The sequence below is a fragment of the Mastigoproctus giganteus genome, chromosome 7, assembly GCF_048544385.1.
Source record: "Mastigoproctus giganteus isolate SK-2022 chromosome 7, ASM4854438v1, whole genome shotgun sequence".
NCBI lineage: Eukaryota > Metazoa > Arthropoda > Arachnida > Uropygi > Thelyphonidae > Mastigoproctus > Mastigoproctus giganteus.
In genome coordinates this window covers 179,857,670-179,879,938 of record NC_143581.1, presented here as the reverse complement: position 1 = coordinate 179,879,938, position 22,269 = coordinate 179,857,670, and the positions used below count along the sequence as shown (strand labels likewise).

General features: G+C 36.8%; 1 protein-coding gene across 2 annotated transcripts in view; it reads left to right on the top strand.

Moving 5' to 3' along the window:
- LOC150083367 (solute carrier family 12 member 2-like) overlaps positions 1 to 22,269 on the top strand; it is a 451,471-nt gene that overhangs the window by 150,930 nt on the left and 278,272 nt on the right. For both annotated transcript variants that reach the window (XM_090377993.1, XM_090377992.1), the window contains exon 12: positions 6,662 to 6,763. In XM_090377993.1, the coding sequence (XP_090234119.1) occupies positions 6,662 to 6,763 (102 nt within the window). The remainder of the gene's footprint in view (positions 1 to 6,661; positions 6,764 to 22,269) is intronic.

Sequence of the window (22,269 nt, the reverse complement as noted above, 5' to 3'; positions counted from 1 at the left end):
CTTAAGTTTTGCAAATTACAGTGTCTGGAGACTAGGCACCAGCGAGGTGATCTGATAGAGGTGTATAAAGCCTTGAATGGTTTGAGCATGCTCAGTGCTGATGGGATTCTTCCTCTCACTCGGAATAATCACCTGAGAGGGCATAAATTCAAATTGAGGAAAGACAGATGTAGGATAGACGTGCGGAAATTTGCCTTTAGCCAGCGGGTGGTTGGTTGGTGGAACATACTTCCATCCCTTGTCGTGGAAGTTGATAGCCTAAATAAGTTTAAGACTCAGCTGGACAGGTATTTTGAACGAACAGAGGGGTGAAGTGGAAGTGGTTTTTTTTTTTTTTTTTTTTGGCTGATGCTGCATAAGCTTGCTTTCTTGCATCAAATGCCTCTACTAATGCTAATGCTAATGCATACAGGTCTGGAAGCCTCATTTTAGGAAGGCTGTTTATCTTTTGGAACAGGTGAAGAAAAGAGCATGAGATTAATGAGGGGAACAAAAGGTGCTCTTACAAAGAAAGGCTTTAGTTCTTCAAGTTTCAGCATCTGGAAACTAGGTTTGTTTTTTGTTTTTTGTTTGTTATTTGGTTTTTTAGGAGCATTAGCAACTAAGGCCATATTGCTCCGGAATATGCGGTGGTCATTCCCTGACCTTTCCGCATTCTCCGTATTTGGTGGTGACGGGCTCGAACCCCGGTCTAATCAAGAAGCGTGTGCTACGCACTGCTGGAAACTAGGCACCCATGAGATCTGAGTGAGGTGTTTAAGGCTTTGAATGGATTGAGTAAGCTAAATATTGATGGCATACTTACTCTTCTTTGGAGAGCATATGAGGGGCATAAATTCAAATTAAAGATGGATGGTTTAGGATAGATGTGAATAAATTTGCCTCCAGCCAGCAGGTAACTGATTGTTGGAACAAACTTGCATTTGGTGTTGTGGATGTGGGTAGTTTTAATAAATTTAAGGAAGAAGTAGACAAATTATTAGAGAAGAATGGACAGGTGTATGGGAATTTTTTTTTTTTTTTTTTTTTGTTGATGCTGTATAAGCTGGCCTTCTTGCATCATTTCATTTGCCAACGCTGGTATTAGACAGGCTGATTTTGTCCAATCAGCAGTAGCTATGCATTACTAGCAGAAAGCTCATAAGCTTATGCTTAGTAATGCCCACAGAATAGATTATGCTTGCAGCTTTAAGACCCACTGCTAGTTAGAATCTGTATACATCAATATCATGAGGGCTTCAATTAATAGAGACAGCAGCAAACTTGTGCACCCTATTTTTGAGCCCCTGATGTTATGTGAGGTTAGAGGGAACCCTCTTAATTTACTCCTCTTTCTTCCCCTTCCTCCACTCTCTTCCTTCTCTCTTCCTCCACTCCATAGAGGAGTGGAGGAAAAGTCTATGGAGTGGAGGAAGAGAGGAGTAATTATTCATCCCTTCCTTTTCTGAACTAAGAATGTACTCTCCTCCTATTCCTCCACCTCCGTTAACTTATGTTCACAGATGTGTTGAGCTATGCCATCTTTACACTCACTCACTGTACAAAGCATTGCTAGCCACATTTTATTTCAGTTGATAAAAGCTACATACAATAGCCAAAAGCCGCTGTGTGTTTGTGTTTCAATTTTATTGTAGTATATATTTTAACACTTTTATGCTGTATCTTTTAATTGATTTTATGACTTTTAATTAAAGTTATTTTGTAAATTTTTATTTTATAATAAATTTTCTTTTGAATTTGTTATCTTTTATACAAAGTCAATATGCAATTAACACATTAATGTCTGTTTCTGTATTTTTTATATCAGCATGACAAAGATCTAATGATTAAAAACTTTAATAGTTCTTATAAAGGATGGATAATATATTCAGAATTAATTTACCAGATAACAATAATTAGGTAGCATCTTTAGGGTGGTTATAATTTAGATGTTAAAATAAAAGATACTGGTTAAAATAAAGGATACATAAAGGGATACCGGTCCTATGGATAGTAAAATTGTTTTAACAGAGAACATAAACTTTTTTTTTTTTTTTTTTATGTAAATCCCAAACATGAGAGGTATTAGAACCTATAGTACTTAGTACCGAGCTTGGGTTGGAGGTTGAGAAGACGAAAGAAGAATTATTTGTTGACATTGGACTTAAACTTCTGTAGACAGTAATTTTCAGGAAATACATATGAAAGAAAATTGTTCCAGAAAATGGCAGTTGAATGAATAAACAAGGAAGATGAAAAGTTGGTTCTGTGAGTTTGAAGTTGGACAGTAAATGGATGTTGGCTGGTGGCAGCATGTGTCAGACTATTTTGAAAGATTGAGCGGGAATTATAGAAGCCAGTTCAAAAGAACAGTGCCCATGGAAATATCTGTAGAAGAGGCATGCATCAGAAACAGTATGTCTATGAGACAGCGAGTGGAGAGACTCTGTTAGAGATGAATCATTAATTAACCTAACTGCCCTCTTCTGAACAGAATCAAGAAGCCTGAGAGAGGTTTTGGGGGCACCACCCCAGATGTGGGTACAATATTCCATGGTAGGGTGGATTTGCAATTTGTACAGAGTGAACAACTGTTTGGAAGAAAAGTACGCCCAGAGTGAAAGAGAAAACCAAGTTTTTTAGATGCAGAGGAAGCAATATTTGTAATGTGCTTGTGACGAGAGAGATTAGAAGTAAGGGTAATCCCCAAAAGACATATATCATTTTGCCTAGAAATCAGAGTGTCACAAAAGATAAGCATAGGAGCAGAAGAATCCTTTTTGCGAGATATAAGACAACACTGAGTTTTAGAAGGATTGAAATCAACTAAATTGTCTTTGCCCCACTGGAGAATTACCTGAAGATCAGCATTTAAGGAATTGGTAGCAGATTTTCGAGAAGTTGAAGCTGATTGAACAGGGCAAGGTTTCTCAAAATGGAAAGTGGAATGCAATGTGCTATCATCGGCAAAACTATGGATAGGATTTCCAGTCAATGGAAGAAGGTCATTAATATACAAGAGGAAAAGTGTGGGGGAAAGAACTGAACCTTGGGGGACTCTTTCATTAGTGGAGAAATTAGAAGACAGAGAGCCATCTACCATCACCCTCAGTGAGCGATCAGACAGAAGACTGGATAAGTAATTACAAAAAACAGTTGGCAAACCATAAGATGGAAGCTTGTTTAGAAGACCTTTATGCCAAACACGATTGAAAGCCTTTGAGATGTCAAGAGCAACTGCTTGTGTTTCACCTAACTTTTCCATTGAATTAGTCCATAAATGGGTAACATAAGCCAGAGTATCACCAGTGGATTGACACTGACGGAATCCATACTGGAGATTGTTGATCAGATGGAAGGTTTCTATGTAGTGTTGGCGGTTAATTTATTTCTCCATTACTTTAGAAAGAGTAGAAGTAATTGCAATGGGACGATAATTGGATGGGAGGGATTTGTCACCCTTTTTAGGAACTGGCTGGATATGAGCAAATTTCCAAGCAGAAGGAAAAACACCTTTGGAATAAGAAAGTGAAAAAAGGCGGAAAAAAACAGGAGTAAGTTCAGGAGCACGGGTTTTGAGAACAAGTGGAGAAATACCATCGGGACCTGGAGCTTTCTTAGCATCAAGATTCATCAAAATCCTTCTGACATCCTTTTGACGGAAGACCACAGGAGGCATTGAATGGAGCACGTTAGGAATGGTGGGAGTTGTTTTACCAAGATCATTAATACATGAGTTGGAAGAAAAATGGGATGTTAGCAGGTCAGCTTTATCCTTGGCTGAAGTGACAACAGAACCATGTGGTTTGGACAGAGGTGGGAGAAGAGATGGGCAAAAGTTGTGGCCAATAGCTTTGGAAAGAGACCAGAATGCTTGGCTACCATTAGGGTAAGAAGCAAGTTTTCTACTCTTAGCCTGTTCAAATTCTAGTTTGGGTGGATTAATAACTGCTTTACAATTGTTGCGAGCTTTGGTGTAGACAGAAAATGAAACTGGAGAATTAGAAACAAGCCAATTACGATATGCAACGTTCTTCTCTTGAACAGCCTTAGCACATTTATTGGAAAACCAAGGTTTAGATAAAGGAAGAGATTTTAAAGGATTCCATTCCTACAAGAATAATTTCGTTGACATTAAAAGTTTTGAAACAGTAATCCAACCAAGGAAAAGAAGAAAAGAAATCTCGCAGGTCATCCCATTTTGTATCCTTGTAATGCCACACAACATGAGGTTGGGTATAGCCATGAGATAAAGGCTCCATTGGAGAAGAGACAATCACCAAGTTGTGATCTGAGGTGTCTAAAGGACCACTCACTTCGACCTTGTTCTTAGAAGGGTTTTTTTTGAGTAAAAGATAAATCATGTTGGCTGTACAGTTAGGATTGTCCAGTGTTCTGGTAGGTAAATGAACAATCTGTGCAAGGTCATTAGTAATTGCAAAACCTCAGCATTTCGACCAGCTGAGTCTGTGTGACTAGAAAACGGAAGCCAGCTGGAGTTGTGAACATTAAAATTACCAAGGAAAATTATTTCACTGTTAGGAAATTTGGACTGGAGACACACTCAAGTTGCAAAGAGAGGAAGTCAATGAGTTCCAAATGATTAGTGGAGTTGGGAGAACTGTAGAGACAACGGATGAATTTGACACAATGAGGTAGAGAGATTTTAAGCCAGAGAAGATCGAAAAGAGGAGATTCCAAATTACCAAGTCTCTGACAGGGAATATCGGAATGGACATATGCACAAATACCACCTTTGAGGTGAAAGGAATCATACAGCAAATAATTTGGGCAACTGAGATGAGCAGTAATTGAATCAGCCGATAACTGAGATTTTGTCAGAAAAGATACATGGGGTTTGGCAGACTGCAAGTGGAAATGGACATCGTTAATATTGGAATTGAGACCACTTATATTTGTGAAATGAATTAGGAAGTGTTTGGGAGGTTTAGATCTTTTTGCAGATAAGCTTACTCTATTAGTTTGACAATTCGTGGTGTATTCAATAGTAAGAAAAAGTGGGTGGGACATGCTGTATGAAGTAATGAAATTTTTGGATATGGCGTACACATGGTAAGAATAGAATTGAGACTACATATATTTGTGAAATGAATTAGGAAGTGTTTGGGAGGTTTAGATCTTTTCGCAGATAAGCTTACTCTATTAGTTTGATAATTCGTGGTGTATTCAATAGTAAGAAAAAGTGGGTGGGACATGCTGTACGAAATAATGAAATTTTTGGATATGGCATACACATGGTAAGAATATACCCAGATCCTTGACATAACATGGCCTCGACAATGCCCCCCCCCACATACACACTACTCGGATTCCCTCCAGTCACTATCTGGCAGAGTAGAGGTAGCAAGATTATACACTAGCTGATCCAGAAGCCTCCTAGAGAGTTACCAATAGGCTCGGTCCAGTGTACTAACTAGCGGCTGGCCTGGGAACACCGTTTTAGAGCTGTACCCTCGAAATGTAAGGAAGATTGGATCTCGCCACAATGTTCATAATAATCTCAAAAGTCATTAATTATACTGCATGATGGAAGAGATGGGGAAGGGTTGTCTGGAACTTAGCTCTGGAGACTAAACATGGGTTCCACCACTTCAAGCCTCCAATAAGCAAAGTGGTGGTATTGCACTAGTTGATGAGCGTCATCTACCACCTAGTACTGCCTGGTAACATGGAGGGGCGGCATTCCTCCATGTGGTGTGGACGCCACACCTCGACCCCTGCTTACGTTGGTTCACACCTGGGTGGTCACCCACCGTACGCTTGTGCATGCAGGTTATACTCAGGATTACTAACAGTCCCAGCATCGTGAAGGTGCAAGCAGAGGATTTGGCTGTTGCAGACCGTCCGGACTTTGCCGAAATTGGGTCCACTTGACTTGATTGTCGCCCGAATATATAATATATATATTCGGGTGACATGCTACTTGCTATTATATATCCCGAATATATAATAGCAAGTAAAACTTGTCTGGCATATCTGAGAGAATGTCTGTGACAACCTCAAGGACCAAAGACTTACTGATTTGAGGCTGCCATTCCACTGGATAATTACAATGGGGATTAGGGGTACAAAATTTTTTCAATTTCTTTTCTTTTCTTCAGCATTAATGCATGTTTTAATCTGTAATTTGGCTATAATAAGAATAGATTGCAACAAGTATTTTTTTCAGATTTTCTTAGATCTCGTTATAGTGGACTTTCACTGTGTGATATTTATTAGTGCATTCTCTGCAAGTAAACATAATGCTAACAAACAATAATAATTAACATTATTATTTGCTGTAGTGTTTCAGTGAATATTTATTGTCAGCATTGTTCATTCTTTTGTGATATCTCTTTCTGATACTTTGTTCTCTCTGCAAATAGTTGCACATTCTGGGGCAGAATGCAAGAAAAAGTATGACTTGCATTGTCTGCGGCATATAAAAAACGTAAATAATGATTTTCATTGTTTGCATTGCATACTTGTTATCACAACCATAAAGTATATATATATATATAAATAAATAAACAAATTAATAAAGAATAAAGATTTTAATAAATACCCATCATTTTGATAGTTGTTTAAATTAGAAATAATATTATCCATACCAAATTTTGAAGACAACTGAAATTTATGGCAATTTGTATGAGTGTATCAACTAAATCTGTTATATTTTTAGGGGATTTGAATTCTGTTGCTCCAATTATTTCTAATTTCTTTATGGCGACATATGGTCTTGTAAATTTTTCTTGCTTTCATGCATCATTGACAGAATCTCCTGGTAAGTATTAGAATATCATAATTGTTATAAAAAACTAATTTATATATTTTTCAAAATTCTTGGATGTCAAATTTTGTGAGAGACAATCTGCACAGAAATTATTTAATAAATGAATTTATTTCAATCACTATACATTTCTTCAAAGCAGGCCTCCTCTTCCAGACTAACAGCTGTGACCATTCCTGGGTGTATTGCTGCCATAGTGTGAACTTTTTTTTTTTTTTTTTTTTGCTGCCCCTTTAATAAAAAGAAAAATTACATAATTTTTAAAATTTAATTTAATTTACAGTTAGCATTTATGTGGATAAAATTCGAGTTTTATGTTTTAATTGACTCATAAAAATGTTTTGGATACCAATGTGGATACTAAAAAATACTCTTTGAATAATGTTTGATATTTTATTAATGCAAACAAAACAAAAATTTAAAACTTTTGTTATAAGAACATATAGTTCTACAGTTGTAAACAAAGTCTACTGATCTGCTCAAACCACATGCATATAGGTGTGCATGTGAATTGCCCAAATGTTGCACACTAGTTGAAGAAGGGAGGAGTATACAGTAGGCACGATTTCATTGTGAAGATTCCACTACTGGTAACTACATTGTATGTGCCCCCATCGGTAGACAGTTGGTAGAATTGGTATCCTCCCCACATTGGGTGGAAAAGGCCTGAATTTGAATCCCCTTGATAACTTGAGGAATTTTTGTAGGTCTTTTCACAATGTGGCTGAGTTGGTTGGTCTCAGGTGAGGGTAGCATGGTTTTTTTCTTCCACAAACTTGGCTTTTTCATTCAGAAAACAGAATATTGACCACAGAACACACCCAATTTACAGACAATATATGTGGTGCAACATGGTCTTAGGCACTTAAAGCTCTACAATAACTTGTTTACATTGTAACTGTGTTGAAAATAAACTGAATCATAAGTTAAAATATACCGTCTTTATATTAATAAATATTAAACAGTTACAATATTATAAAATGTAATAAATATTTATATATAAAAATTAAAAAGTAATAATAATAATTGCCACATCACCTTTTAGATTTTGCTGCTGTGGTGCAGTGTGCCACTTGCACCACTGGGTTGATGTGCCCTGATCACAGCCTCCTGTCCCTGTGACAAATCAAGGATGCTGAGAAAAACACCGCCCTTTGTAGAGACACTGTACAACATTGTCAGGTGCCTCCGTAGCCAGGTGGGAAGGAGCAGCAGTGCGTAGCACACGCTTCTTGATTAGACCGGGGTTCGAGCCCGTCACCACCAAATACGGAGTATGCGGAAAGGTCAGGGAATGACCACCGCACCGGAGCAATATGGCCTTAGTTGCTAATGCTCCTAAAAACCAAATAACAACAGCAACAACAACAACATTGTCAATAGCAGTACTCATCATAAAAAAAAGTAAAGTAAAGTGCAGCCGTTATCAACCCACTGCAGGATGGAAGCCTCCTCATCAATTCATGCTGAGGGAAATGGACCATAATCTGCCACGCTGGTCCAGTGCGGGTTGGCAGATCGACCGTATTCAACAGTCAGGGGCTTGAACCCCGGTCGTACTCATCATAGTGACACTATCATAGTGACACTTAAAAAACATTTTCCCTGAAGATGACTTTGTAGTAATTTTTTCCCTGTATATTTCGGTGCATATTAGTCAGGTGAGTGTTGGTAAAAATACTTTGTATATTTGGGATCCGGAAAAGTGGCCCCTCGCATTTTGCCTCCCACATTTTGCCCCCAGCACATTTTTCCCCTGACACATTTCACCTCCTGTAGATATTGATAGGCTACAGAAATGTAAAGGATACACCTAATTTTTTAATAATTCTAATTTATTTTGTTTTAATAGAATAAATGCACATTATTATTGTTTAAAACTCGAAGTTGTATGCAATGCCTCTAAGGTAATCAATCACATTATGATTTTGAAAATCTTGGATCATTCGGATCCAACGAACAAATTCATGGTCTTGTTCGTATCGGGCTTTTAAACTTTCATTTGATTTTGATTCTAGCAGAAATTGCAGTGTACTCCTTGTTTCTTTGATTGCCTGAATTACTGGCAATTAGTTGTGTAATTTCGAAATTGTGCAGCCCTTGTTGTTTCTTTAAAGGATCAATGAATCGGTAAATATTTGGGAATAAAGTAGCACAAGTTTCCTGAAATCCCCTGTGCCACCCCTCCATGCCATTGTTGGTACGTTGCTGATCATTCAGTGTTCGTGTGTAAACATTCCACAATTCAATGGCAAACATGGGTAATTGCCAACCTCTCCGCTGTCTTCTTCCAATATATGTATCTTCAAAGTAGTTTGCAATCACCATAGCTTCAATGGGGAAGTAATCAGCTTCAACTAAATCTTCAAATGCTTAAATAACGTTAGCAGGAGGAATAAATGCCAATGTCTGAATCATTCAGATCCAACGAACAAATTCATGGTCTTGTTCGTATCGGGCTTTTAAACCTTCATTCTGTACCTTTCACCAAACGCTTTGGGAAAGATGAAAAAAACAACCGGTATTTACAATACCAGGAAATTCTTGTTGGAAGGCTTGCATGGTGCTTTGTTCGAAATCTGTAATAAGTCGCTGGGGTTGGAGACCCTGTTATAGATTTTTAACTTCTTGAAGCAACTTGACATATGTGGCACGAGTTTTGTTTGGCAGAAGCACGTAGACCACTGGAATAAGTGCATTGAATTGAACCACATGAATTGTATAAAGCTGCTGGAAATGCGTGGGTACTGTGCTAAAAGTTCAATCAGAAAACCACTCTTGGCTATGCGCCAATAACTGAAGATTGTTACTAGTGGAAAAAATAAGAATGTGACCCGGAAGCAGTTCATCCTGAGAATCATACATCAAAAACTGTTGTACATTGCCATCGATGATAATTTATTGATAATTTTGTGGAATTACTAGGTCCTGGAAATTGCTCGGTAAAGCAGGAGTACCATTGTTGAATCGAACATGACGAATGGTTCGTTTAAGTGAATCTTTTTTAGGAATTAATGCCGTGACATTGCCATGAGCCTCTGCAATTACTGATGCAAAAATTTGCTGTGGCCGTTCGTTTGTGGTTGTTGCATGTTGCCGTATTTGACAAATCAATTGCAATGCTTCCGACCTTGCAGCTTTAGCTGCATGGTTATGTTTAGGTATGACTTTCACAACTGGGCCTTCCAAACCCTCTGTCCAAACACGCCCTTTGCAGGTGGAACGTTTTTCACAAACCCAGATTCCATGTTTTTTTATCTAGAGTTCTCTTTGAAAACACGTAAATGTGGTTGTCATCATCTACCAATTTTCTTTTGCCTCTTATTGACGAAACACTTTTTGCCATTGTACACACAGGATTAATCAATCAAGATGCAAAAATAATATGCAGATATTGCACTGCCTGCGACGCTCAGCTTGTTCACGTGAAGCACCACCGATAATGAAGCGGCGAAAACAGCAAACGCGCGCTGTCCACTGCGCCAGGAAATGTGAGGAGAGCTAGATGCAGGAACTTTTATTGTTTGAATTTAGACAAATCAGAACAAGATTCACTTCTTACTGAAAAGACTCCTAAAAGATTAGTCACTGTTCCCTCCCCCGATGTCCGTCACTAACCACGTGACTATTGCCCTTGTGGTTGAGTATGTATTCTTTCCATTGTGAAAGGATTAACAGTTAATCCTTTCACAATGGAAAGAGAACCCTGAAGACATACAAAAGGGAAGAAATTAGTTTAAAGGCTACGTGACAATTTGTACACGAATGTAATTTTGAAAATTTGTTCGGAAAAGTTAAGAGTTATCGGATGTTCAGTTCGAGTAATCGAGAGAGTTTAACATTGAATTTCCACTAAAGGGACTGGGACTTCAATAAAAATTCGAGTTATCGAGAATTGACTGTACAGTAATACCCCGAAGTTACGCGATAGGTGGGTCCGACGAAAATCGCGTAAGTCGAATTCGCGTAAGTCGGGGTACAACTTTGCATATAAATACATATAAATTTTGCTTAATTGGGACCAAGGACTAACAAAAACACTAGTTTAGAAGAAAAATATTAATAAAATTGCAGTTATTTATACATATTAATACAAAATATGTATTAAAAAAAACAAATGACTTACGTAAAAAAGTTATTTTGATGTCGATGGCTTCATAAAATCTAACAAATTCGTCTGACGACACAGCGCGTTCTTTTTTTCACGCAGAATTTCTTCGTAGCAAGCTAATAATTTTTTTTTATTCCTTGCTTTGTAGCTATAACGCGTTCTTCGTTGGAGGCTATGTTTTCTAAAATTTTTAAGCCCTTTACAATTGAGCCCTTTTCAATTTTCAACTGTCAAGTTTGCAATTGTCATGTGTTTTTCGCCGTTGCTTCATTTAGGCCTGTAGCACGTGCAATATCACATGGTCTTTCATTTCGCTCAAAGCGTTTCACAATTTCATATTTTTTCTCCATCGACAGAGGTGGACTGGCCATAAGCCTTACCGGGGAAACCCCGGTGGGCCAGTGTGATTTTGGCCATAAACCATAGTATGAGGCCACTATAAATTTTCCCGGGTAAGAATCTTTGACCCAGACCGCCTCTGTTTATTGCTTTATAATTGCTTTTCTTTTTCTCTCTGATTCTGCAGTGTCTTCACCAGGACGCTTCCTTTTCACACCTTTTAATTAAGTATTTTACTCATTTTTAGGGAATAAAGCACAATTACAAAACGAGGAGGCACGCTGGATACGCATAAACAAAGCTGCGCGCATGTAGCAACTGAATAAACAACACCATAAAGGCAGAGATACACTATTAACACCTCACATTTCTAGGGGTTACTACCATAAAACAATAAAAATCCAGTTGCGTTTCTGCTAGTGAAATCTGTTATAAACTGGTAGTAAACTCGATCTAATTGCATTTGCGATTATACCGATAGCTGGAATTGTGTTGGTTTTTACGTTATTATGGTGAAATGTGTTTCCCCTTCACTGATATAAAAAACATAAAAGCAACAAAGTTGAATTTTGTTCATCTTTCGCTCTCATTCTCCGCCGTCGCACCGTATATGGATAACATATGAAAAACGACCTTGAAGATAGTGGGCGGCAGCGTTGCCAAACGAAAAAAATCAAGAACCGCGTAACTCCGAGTTCGCGTAAGTCGGGGTAGCGTAAGTCGGGGTATTACTGTATTTACATTTTTGTAACCTACTCATTATCTACTGGGGGTAAAATGTGCCGGGGGTGAAATGCAAGGGGCCACTTTTCCGTAAAGCGTATTTTTACAAACATTCGTCACTAGCAAAATTTGACTTTTGCGTAAATCATTGATTATCATTGTTTCATCTATAGAGATTTCATGAATGGTTAGGAATGTTTCATTGCTATATGCACAACTGGTCATTTGCTTCAATTTTCTTTGTTCTCTACGTTCATTTTGGAGATTGGCAACTTGGTGAGATTAAATGGCACTGTTGCCTTTTATAAGATATTAAATCAAATTAAAAGACACTTTAGACAACTTATTATGCTAACTTGTATAGTTTATTTGTACCAAATTAGTTGGGAATTAATAAATTCCTTATAGAGTCAGTTCTCTTATAACACAGTACTTGTGTTCCTAGAAATCTCAGTATTATGGTAGTTCGCACATTAAAAACAACAAGGCTTGTGGGAAAAATAGGGATAGGAGCAGAGCACTCAAAACAAATTGTTTAGTCTGGTAAGTAAAACATTAAAAAAAGTTAGAAACCCAATAAAATTGTTAACACAGGTTTAAACATCTTAAATTTCTAATAAATAAATAAATATCATTTATTTATTTATTAGAAAATATAGCACTCTACATTGACAAGATATGAAGGTTGCTTGATCGATATTTTTGTTCACTGACATTTTCTTTTTTTTTTTTTTTTTTTTTTTGGATTGTAAAATTTAAAATAGTAAAAATGATAAGCAATCAATAACAACAAACACGGGACGCACAAATTGCACAAATGAGACAAGTTTATTAAGCTTAAAAAATAGGAATGAAGAGAAGATTCTGAAAATTTATTTATGTTTTTTATATGATTGATGAAAGGGAAACACATTTCACTATAATAACGTAAAAACCCACAAAATTCCAGCTATCAGTATTATCACAAATGAGTAAGTTTATTTATAATTAGATTGCACTAACAGAAAAGCCCGATTAACCTGGAACTGCAAATTCTTTTTATTGTTTTATGGTAGTGACCTCCAGAAATGTGTGCCTCTGCTCACGTTGTCATGCCTCATGAAATTTCTGTTTGAACAGAAAAATGTGAGCTCCCGAAAACATGAGTTGGCCTGCAATATCACGTGTTATCTTGTGAATACAGCGAATGACAACAGTGTGTCTACAACTACAGTAAATGGGAAATATAGCTCTCACACATTTGACATTTGACATTTTTTAAGCTTCATAAACTGGTATGTATTGCTGCGCAGGTCACTGCTTTCAGCTTGGTGCCAGGTTTTGCGTTCATCTGGTGTTACTCACAGATGAAATCGCGCATAAGCCAACGTGAAAATCGCATTATACTTGCATAATTCCCTAATATATCAGTCGCTTTGGAGCAAATTCATGTAAATTCGAGTAAATTGCTAAAATGCACATTGTAGCAGAACTGACTGTACTGATTAGTGTGCATATTAGGTTCTTGTTGTTGTAACAATGCTTCTGAGCTCACTTGGGGTCCCATTATTAAGTCTAAATGGAATAAATGAAAATAAGATAATTTTATAACTCTTCCTTTACTTAATTAGAGGTAAGCAGAATATAAAAATAATTTAAAATATATGAAAAAACCAGGTATGTACTATCAGGGTAGAAAAGGAGAGAATTAATTGTCAAAAAGATTAAAATAGGCATATAAATAATAGAGAAATTTTAAACAGAGAGTAGACAGAAACTAAACAAGTGGGCATATTATGCAGCAGTTAAATGACCAATGATAGTGATATACCAGTTACTCTGACAAAAGGTAATGTAAATTACAACAAGCCATTAAAAATATTTGTGAGAAAATGTACCAAGATTTTAAAAATCAGAAAGGTAAGGAGAAAAGGAGTACTGGGAGTAGAGTTTTCCTAAAAGGATGACATCAGAGATCCCTCACTGTCTATGCTCATAAAAAAATTTTTGGGATACCCTCACTTCCAATGTTCTCTGCTATTTCCCTTTAAAATATAGTTCTTAAACATACTCTCATTTCCAGAAGTTCAAATGAGAACGGTTGTATAACTTGTTTTGTACAACTGCCTGTTTTTTTTTCTTTAGCCATCTTTCAGGCCCATTGTCTTACCCATTATTTCAGGTTAATAGTGTTTGCTCTGTTTTCCCAGATAGTTTTTAGCTATTCTGAAAACTAAGGAAAAAAAATTAAGAAAATGAACAACAAATTTTCGGTTGTTCATTTTCTTAAATCTTTTTCCTGTTCTCTCTCTCTCTCTCTCTCTCTCCATCTGATCTGCTCTTTCTCTCTCCAAAATTTCTCTAATAATAATCTGCTTGTTTTTTCATTTTGAACTATTACTGTTCAAGATTTAGGCTTAATCAATATCAAATGAACTAATGAGACTCTTGGCAGACAAGAAAAATGCATATAAATTATCAGGCGACACAGAAGAGAAGCCTGAGATAGATATAAACTAGCCAGTAATCAAATCACAAAGGAGGCTAGGCAACAGAGGTTATGAGAAAATTTCAGCAAAGGATGCAAAGAAAAACAGCAAAGACTTCTTTACTTATGTAAACTCTAGAAGAAAGGAGATGAATCAGATTGGTCCACTTGATATAGATGGTTTGACTGTTGATGATCCTGCTCAGGTAGCTGACAAACAATGAGTATTTTACATCTATTTTCACACATGAGGAATTCTGTAGAGAAGTGGAGGCCAGAAGTTTATCAAATTCTAACAGGGAGCTAAATAAATTTCTAATAACTGAGAGGAAAGTGGAGGAGATATTGTTGAAGTTAAACATAAGAAAGGCACCCGGGGCAGATGGGATCTATCCAGTTATATTAAGGTAGGCAGCAAAGTAAGTAAGCAAACCCTTAGCCATACTTATGAGAGCATCCTTGGATTCAGGGGAAGTCCCCATGATTTGGAGAAGTGCAAATGTATCCCCAATTCACAAAGGGGGTTCAAAAGGTGACACAAGTAACTATAGACCTGTTAGTTTAACTTGTGTTCCTGGGAAAAAATGGAGACTCTGGTTAAAGAAGCATTACAGGATCATCTGGACAAGACTGCAGTAATAGTTAAGACACAGCATGGGTTTGTTAAAGGGAGGTCTTGTCTGATCAATTTGATTGGATACTACAATGTGGTTACAACGGAACTTGATGCAAAAAATAATTATAATATCATATTTTTTTTTTATGAAAACCCCAAACACGAGAGTTATCATAACCTATAGTACTTAGTACCATGCTTAGGTTGGGGGTTGAGAAGACAAAAGAAGATATTTGTTGACATTAGACTTGAACTTCTTTAGACTGTAATTCTCAGGAAATACATATGGAAGAATGTTGTTCCAGAAAATGGCAGTTGAATGAACAAATGAAGAAGATGAAAAGTTGATTCTGTGAGTTTGAAGTTGGACAGTAAATGGACGTTGGCTGGCGGCACGTGTTCGGACTGTTTTGAAAGAGAGAGCGGGAATTATAGAAGCCAATTCAGAAGAACAGTGCTCCTGGAAGTATCTGTCGAAAAGACATGCAGCAGAAACAATACGTTTATGAGATAGAGAGTGGAGAGACTCTGTTAGAGATGAGTCATTAATTAACCTAATTGCCCTCTTCTGAATGGAATCTAGAAGCCTGAGAGAGGCTTTGGGAGCACCGCCCCAGATGTGGGAACAATATTCCATGGTAGGGCAGATTTGTAATTTGTACAGAATGAACAGCTGTTTGGAAGAAAAGTAACGCTGAGAGCGAAAGAGAAAACCAAGTTTTTTAGATGCAGAGGAAGCAATATTTGTAATGTGCTTGTGCCAAGAGAGAGAGATTAGAAGTCAGGGTAACCCTCCAAAAGAGATATATCATCTTGCCTAGAAATCGGAGTGTCACCAAAGATAAGCATAGGAGCAGGAGAATCCTTTTTGCGAGATATAAGACAAGACTGAGTTTTAGAAAGATTGAAATCAAATAAGTTGTCTTTGTCCCACTGGAGAATTACTTGGAGATCAGCATTTAAGGAATTGGTAGCGGATATTCGAAAAGTTGAAGCTGATTGAACAGGGCAAGGTTTCTCAAATGGGAAAGTGGAATGCAATTTGCTATCATCGACAAAACTATGGATAGGATTTCTGGTCAACAGAAGAAATTCATTAATATTCAAGAGTAAAAGAGTGGGGGAAAGAACTCAACTTTGGAGGGCACTAGCATTGGGGGAGAAGTTAGAAGACAGAGAGCCATCTACCATCACCCTCATTGAGCCATCAGAGAAAACTGGATAACCAATTACAAAAAACAGTTGACAAACCATAAGATGGAAGCTTGTTTAGAAGACCTTTATAATGGAATAAGATGAAAGCTTGTTTAGAAGACATGATTGAAAGCCTTTGAGATGTCAAGGGCAACTGCTTATGTTTCACCGAACATTTTTCCATTGAATTTATCCATAAATGGGTAACATAAGCCAGAATATCGCCAGTGTATTGACACTAACGAAATCCATACTGGCAATTGTTGATCAGACGCAAGGTTTCTAGGTGGTTTAAGAGTTGGCGGTTAATTGATTTCTCCATTACTTTAGAAAGAATAGAAGTAGTTGCAATGGGATGATAATTGGATGGGAGGGATTTGTTGCTCTTTTTTGGAACTGACTGGATATGAGCAAATTTCCAAGCAGAAGGAAAAACACCTTTGGAATAAGAAAGTGAAAACTGATGACACAAAACAGGAGTAAGTTCAGGAGCACATGTTTTGAGAACAAGTGGAGAAATACCATCAGGACCTGAAGTTTTCTTAGGATCGAGATTCGGCAAAATCCTTCTGACATTCTTTTGATTGAAGATCACAGGTTGCATTGAATGGAGCGTGTTGGGAATGGTGGGAGGTATTTTGCCAAGATCATTAATATATGAGTTGGAAGAAAAATGAGATGCTAGCAGGTCTACTTTATCCTTGGCTGAAGTAACAATAGAACCATCTGGTTTTGACAGAGGTAGGCAAAAGTTGTGGCGAAAAGCTTTGGCAAGAAACCAGAATGCTCGGCTACCATTAGGGCAAGAAGCAAGTTTTCTACTCTTAGTCCGTTGAAAATGTTTTTCGTATATTATAAAGAGCCACACCATAGTTACATAATATTAAATACACAAATTCAAATTTAATTTAATTTAATTAATATGATTACATATTCTACACAATTCTTAAGTGCTATGTAAAGTATACATATATAAGAAAATATAATTAAGAGAAAGAAAATACAAAATAATTATTTCAAAATTTTAATAATAAAAATAAAATATAATAAAAATGCATAATAAAAAGTATAACATTTAACGAAGACCTTTGGTCAAATCTTTGAAATTTGGCGTAAAATTTGTTAAAGCCGTTCGCAGCAATTCAGTGAGATGATGATTGGTCAACTGTGAACGATATTTCGACTTCATGAACTTCATTGTGGAGTACGAAGATTCACAGCAATATGTTGTACCAAAAATTTAAATTAGACGGCAAGCAGCTTTCTTTAAATGTGGATATTTTGATTCTGGCACGAGTTTCCAAAATTCAATTATAGAAGTAGATTTGTGCTGCATTTGCAATGCCTGATCCTCTTTCATCTCTAATAACTCCAATTCACCAGCTGCTTTTTTAACAAGTATTATTTCAGAAATTGGAAATCCATCTTCAATAATATCACAAATAAATGGGTTCACAAAATATGCAAATGTAGATTTCAAACCTATGTTTGAAATCTGCTTGCAATTCTTCCAGTTTTTCTTTGTATTCGTCTAACTTTTCTTCTCTGATATTAAGTATATTTGCTTTTACTCATGGAAAATGATTAAATATTTTGTTCTTAAGATCGTACACAAAAAGCCGAAGTTTAGCTTCAAAACTAAATACAGTTTGTGACAAATCAATAATATTTTTTTCCTTTCCTTGTAAAGCCAAATTAAGTGTTTGCAAATGTTCTATAATGTCTGTAAGAAACATTAAGTCAGAAAGCCAAGTTTCATTTTCTAATTCTGGGTATTTTTTTCCTTTTTCTTTTGTAAATGTTATGATAGGATTTAGGAGTTTGACAAAATGGCCCAAAACATTGTAAGTTGACAGCCATCTTACAACACACCATAGGGATAAATCACTGGGCAATTCATATGTTTCATCATTCACTCGCAACTCTTCTAAAAAGTTCTTAAATTGACGATGTGTTTTGGCATTTGTTCTAATTAAATTCACAGTCTGCAAAACAATCTTCCACACATTTTCGTATTTGAAGTACTTCGCTATGAGATGCTCGTGGTGAATTATGCAGTGAAGAGGTAAGAAATGTGGCATTTTAGGATCGTTGTTTAAAAGACCAATGAGACATTGGTTTTTCCCTATCATTGCAGGTGCTCTGTCAGTCACAACACTTACAAGTTTATTACAAGGCAATTCAAACCTGTTCATTACTTCATCAAGTGCATTTTTAACATCGATACCGCAAGTTGTTTCGATAAGAGCTACTAGGTCTAACATTTCTTCCGTCACATTTATGTCTGCAGATACATAGCGGACAAAAACGGCCAATTGTGGAACATCCTGAATGTCTGTAGACTCGTCGAGAGCTAAACTAAATGCTGTACAATTTTTCAAATCACACATCAAACTATTTTCAACAATTTTTACTAATTGCACCAATACGACGCTCAGTTGTACAGCGTGACATAGGAACCTGTGCAATCAATTTATGCAGTTTTGTATTATCTGGATCCAAAACTTTAACCACTTCTTCCAAGTTTCTTTTAATAAATTCTCCTTCTCCATATGGACGTTTGGCACGAGCAATATTCCAAGCTATCAAAAAACTAGCTTCGTTTGCTCTGTCATCTTCGCGACTAAAAGAAAACAAGTCCTTGTTGCTTATGAAGACCAGATTGCAAGGACTTAAGTTTCTCTGTTCACAATTTTGAATTGAGTGGATATTGAGTTGAAAAGTGGGGATGACTTACTTCGTAATGTCGACATAAATTGCTTACTTTGTAGTTTGCAATTGTAACTTTACAAATAAGACACGACTTTCCATTATTGTCAATAAAAGCAAAATTTTCTACCCATTCTTCTTGAAAGATTCTATTTTCTTGCTCGTATTTTCGTTTTTTGATATTTTCTGAGGTCATGTTATCAAAAAATTTAAATAAATTTAATTCCAAAGTCTGAAATTGAAACTCTTATGGGAGGTTTGGTCACATTTTCTACCCACTCCCGGTGTAGTGTTGCACAAGTCCGCTAATGCGCCAGCAGTGTAAATGCGCGCGGATTTATTTATAATCAAATGCCTGGTGCATTTAGTTATTTTAAATATTGTCATATACACCTTTTGGCATCTCTCATATTGTGTGATTATCTTCACAACTGGGTCGTCATGTCTGCAATACCAGGGTACCTGCCCACCCACTGATGATAGGCCAATAGCCTTGAAACATGTCTGGGTGGTGGTACTCACTGAGAATAAGTAAAAATAGTCTTCTCTATTAGTGAAGCGTTACTTATTCGAGGTAGTGCAATATCATGGCAACTCGTCGTGAAGGCAGAGCACAATATGAGAAAGAGCAAATGATGCCTACAACAACTACTTTGTAGTTTCTTAAGAGTTGTCTATGGTGTATCTACACACCGATATTATATAGATATTAAACTCTTAATGTATTATGCCTTGTGCATTTAGTTATTTTAAATATTGTCGTTGGGTTGGGTTTTATTGGCGCATTAGCAACTAAGGCTATAATGCGCTTAAATATAATCACACATATTGTGTGATTATCTTCACAACTGGGTCGTCGTGTCTGCAATATACCAGGGTACCTGCCCACCCACTGATGATAGACCAATAGCCTTGAAACATGTCTGGGTGGTGGTACTCACTGAGAATAAGTAACAATAGTCTTCTCTATTAGTGAAGCGTTACTTATTCGAGGTAGTGCAATATCATGACAACTCGTTGTGAAGGCAGAGCACAATATGAGAAAGAGCAAATGATGCCTACAACAACTACTTTGTAGTTTCTTAAGAGTTGTCTATGGTGTATCTACACACCGATATTATATAGATATTAAACTCTTAATGTATTATGCCTTGTGCATTTAGTTATTTTAAATATTATAATCAAAATAAAAATAGCAAAATATCTAGACATAAAAAAAAAAATAAACACAACATAAAATCCTTATAACAAAATATTAGTTACTTAGTTAATTTAACAAGATTCAGTGAGAAAAGTTCTGAAATAGTAAAAAAAAAAAAAACGGATTTAAATTTTCAATGGGAGCCGCACTTAACTCAATGAAGAGCCACATGCGGCTCTGAGAGCCGCATTTTCCCACCGTTGGCATAGAATTTACAAACTGTCTGAGACCACTGTAGTCACCTTTATGAAAGAAAAAGTCCATTCCTTTAAATACATGGGCTGTGCTAGGGTAATTAAGAGTAAGAACATATGCATGTATACTTCATTTACAGTAATGCTAGGAGCATTGTAAATAGGTATGATGAATTTGAAGTACTGATTAAGTCATCAAATACAGACATTGTAGGGATAGCAGAGACATGGTGTTACTCGGACGTAAGTGATGCTGCATTTGAATAGAATGAGTAAAATGTATACAGGAAGGACAGACAGTATAAGAGGGAGAGTGGGGTTATGCTCTTAGTTAAGCATATTAAATTTAAGGCAGTGCATCCAGTTGATATGGATGATGAGTAATTACAGACTTGTTAGCTTAACATCTGTTCCAGGGGTAAATAATGGAATCACTGGTTAAAGAAGTAATACAGGATTATCTAGACATATTATACTGCAGTGAGAGCATGGATTTGTTAAGGGGCAGATTTGGTAGCCAATCTGATAGGTTAGTATGATGACCAAGGAACTGGATGCAAAAAATAATTTTGACACCATATACTTTGATTTCAGGAATTCTTTTGATACTGTTGCATATAAAAGATTATTGTACAAATTGGAGCAATGTGCATTAAGAGCAAGTTACTGCTATGGATGGTTGAATGGCAAAGGCAGAAAGTGGTTATCAATGGGTATTGCTCTTCATGGACTAATGTTATTAGTGGAGTCCCCCATGGTTGAGTGGTGGGTCCATTGTTGTTTTCAATATTTATTAACAATATTGATGAAGGTATGAAAGTGAATGGGCCTGTGGCACTAGTTTCCATTGTTTAGAAGAAGAGAATACAGCAGAGCCAGTGGAAGCAGTAACTAAAATAAATTTAATAAGACAAGTAGCTTTCAGGGTAATGAACCCCTTCCCCAGCAAGAAAGGTACATAAATACAGAAATGCAAACATAACATAAAACGTTAAGAATGGAATAAATTATACTAAATATGCTGTACATGATCAGATGATAGGAGAGCGTGTACATGAGTGCAAGAGTGTTCAGTCATTTATTAGGCCAGATCAGGTGATTGTTGTTGGTGCGCAGCATGCATATGGGATTGTTGCCAGCATTTGTCGTGTTTCAAAATTACTGACTCCAAAAGGACTGCCTCGTGGAACATGACAGATCCATCCGCCTGGGTGACTCTGAACACTCTGCAAAAATGTTCTGCAATTGCAGAGCATTTTTGGGTGACTCATCATGACCTCAACCCCAGGCACGATAGTGATAGTAGTGTCGACCAATCTCGACACTACTATCACAACCTATGGTTAGAATCCCTAAATATATCCAGCTGTCACAAAGTTTTAAATTGCAGTAGAGGAACAAAACTACACCCAATTTTGGAGTCAGTAGTTTTGAAACACAATAAATGCTGGCAGCAATCCCATATGTGCGCTGCGCACCAACAACAATCGCCTGATCTGGCCTAGTGAATGACTGAACACTCCATTAATGTACATGCTTTTGTTTTGGGGATTTTTTTTTTTTTTTTAGGAGCAACTAAGGCCATATTGCCCCGGGATATGCGGTGGTCATTCCCTGACCTTTCCGCATCTTCCGTATTTGACGGTGATGAGCTCGAACCCCGGTCTAATCAAGAAGCATGTGATATGCACTACTGCTCCTTCCCACCTGGCTACGGAGGCCATGTACATACTCTCCTGTCATCTGATCACACACAGCATATTTGGTATAATTTATTCCATTCCTAACGTTTTATGTTATGCTTGTATTTCTGTATGTATGTACCTTTCTTGCTTAGGAAGGGGTTCGTTAGCCCGAAAGCTACTTGACGTATTAAAACTTATTAAATTTACTTTAGTTACTGCTTCCACTGGCTCTGCTGCATTCTCTTCTTCTAAATTGATGAA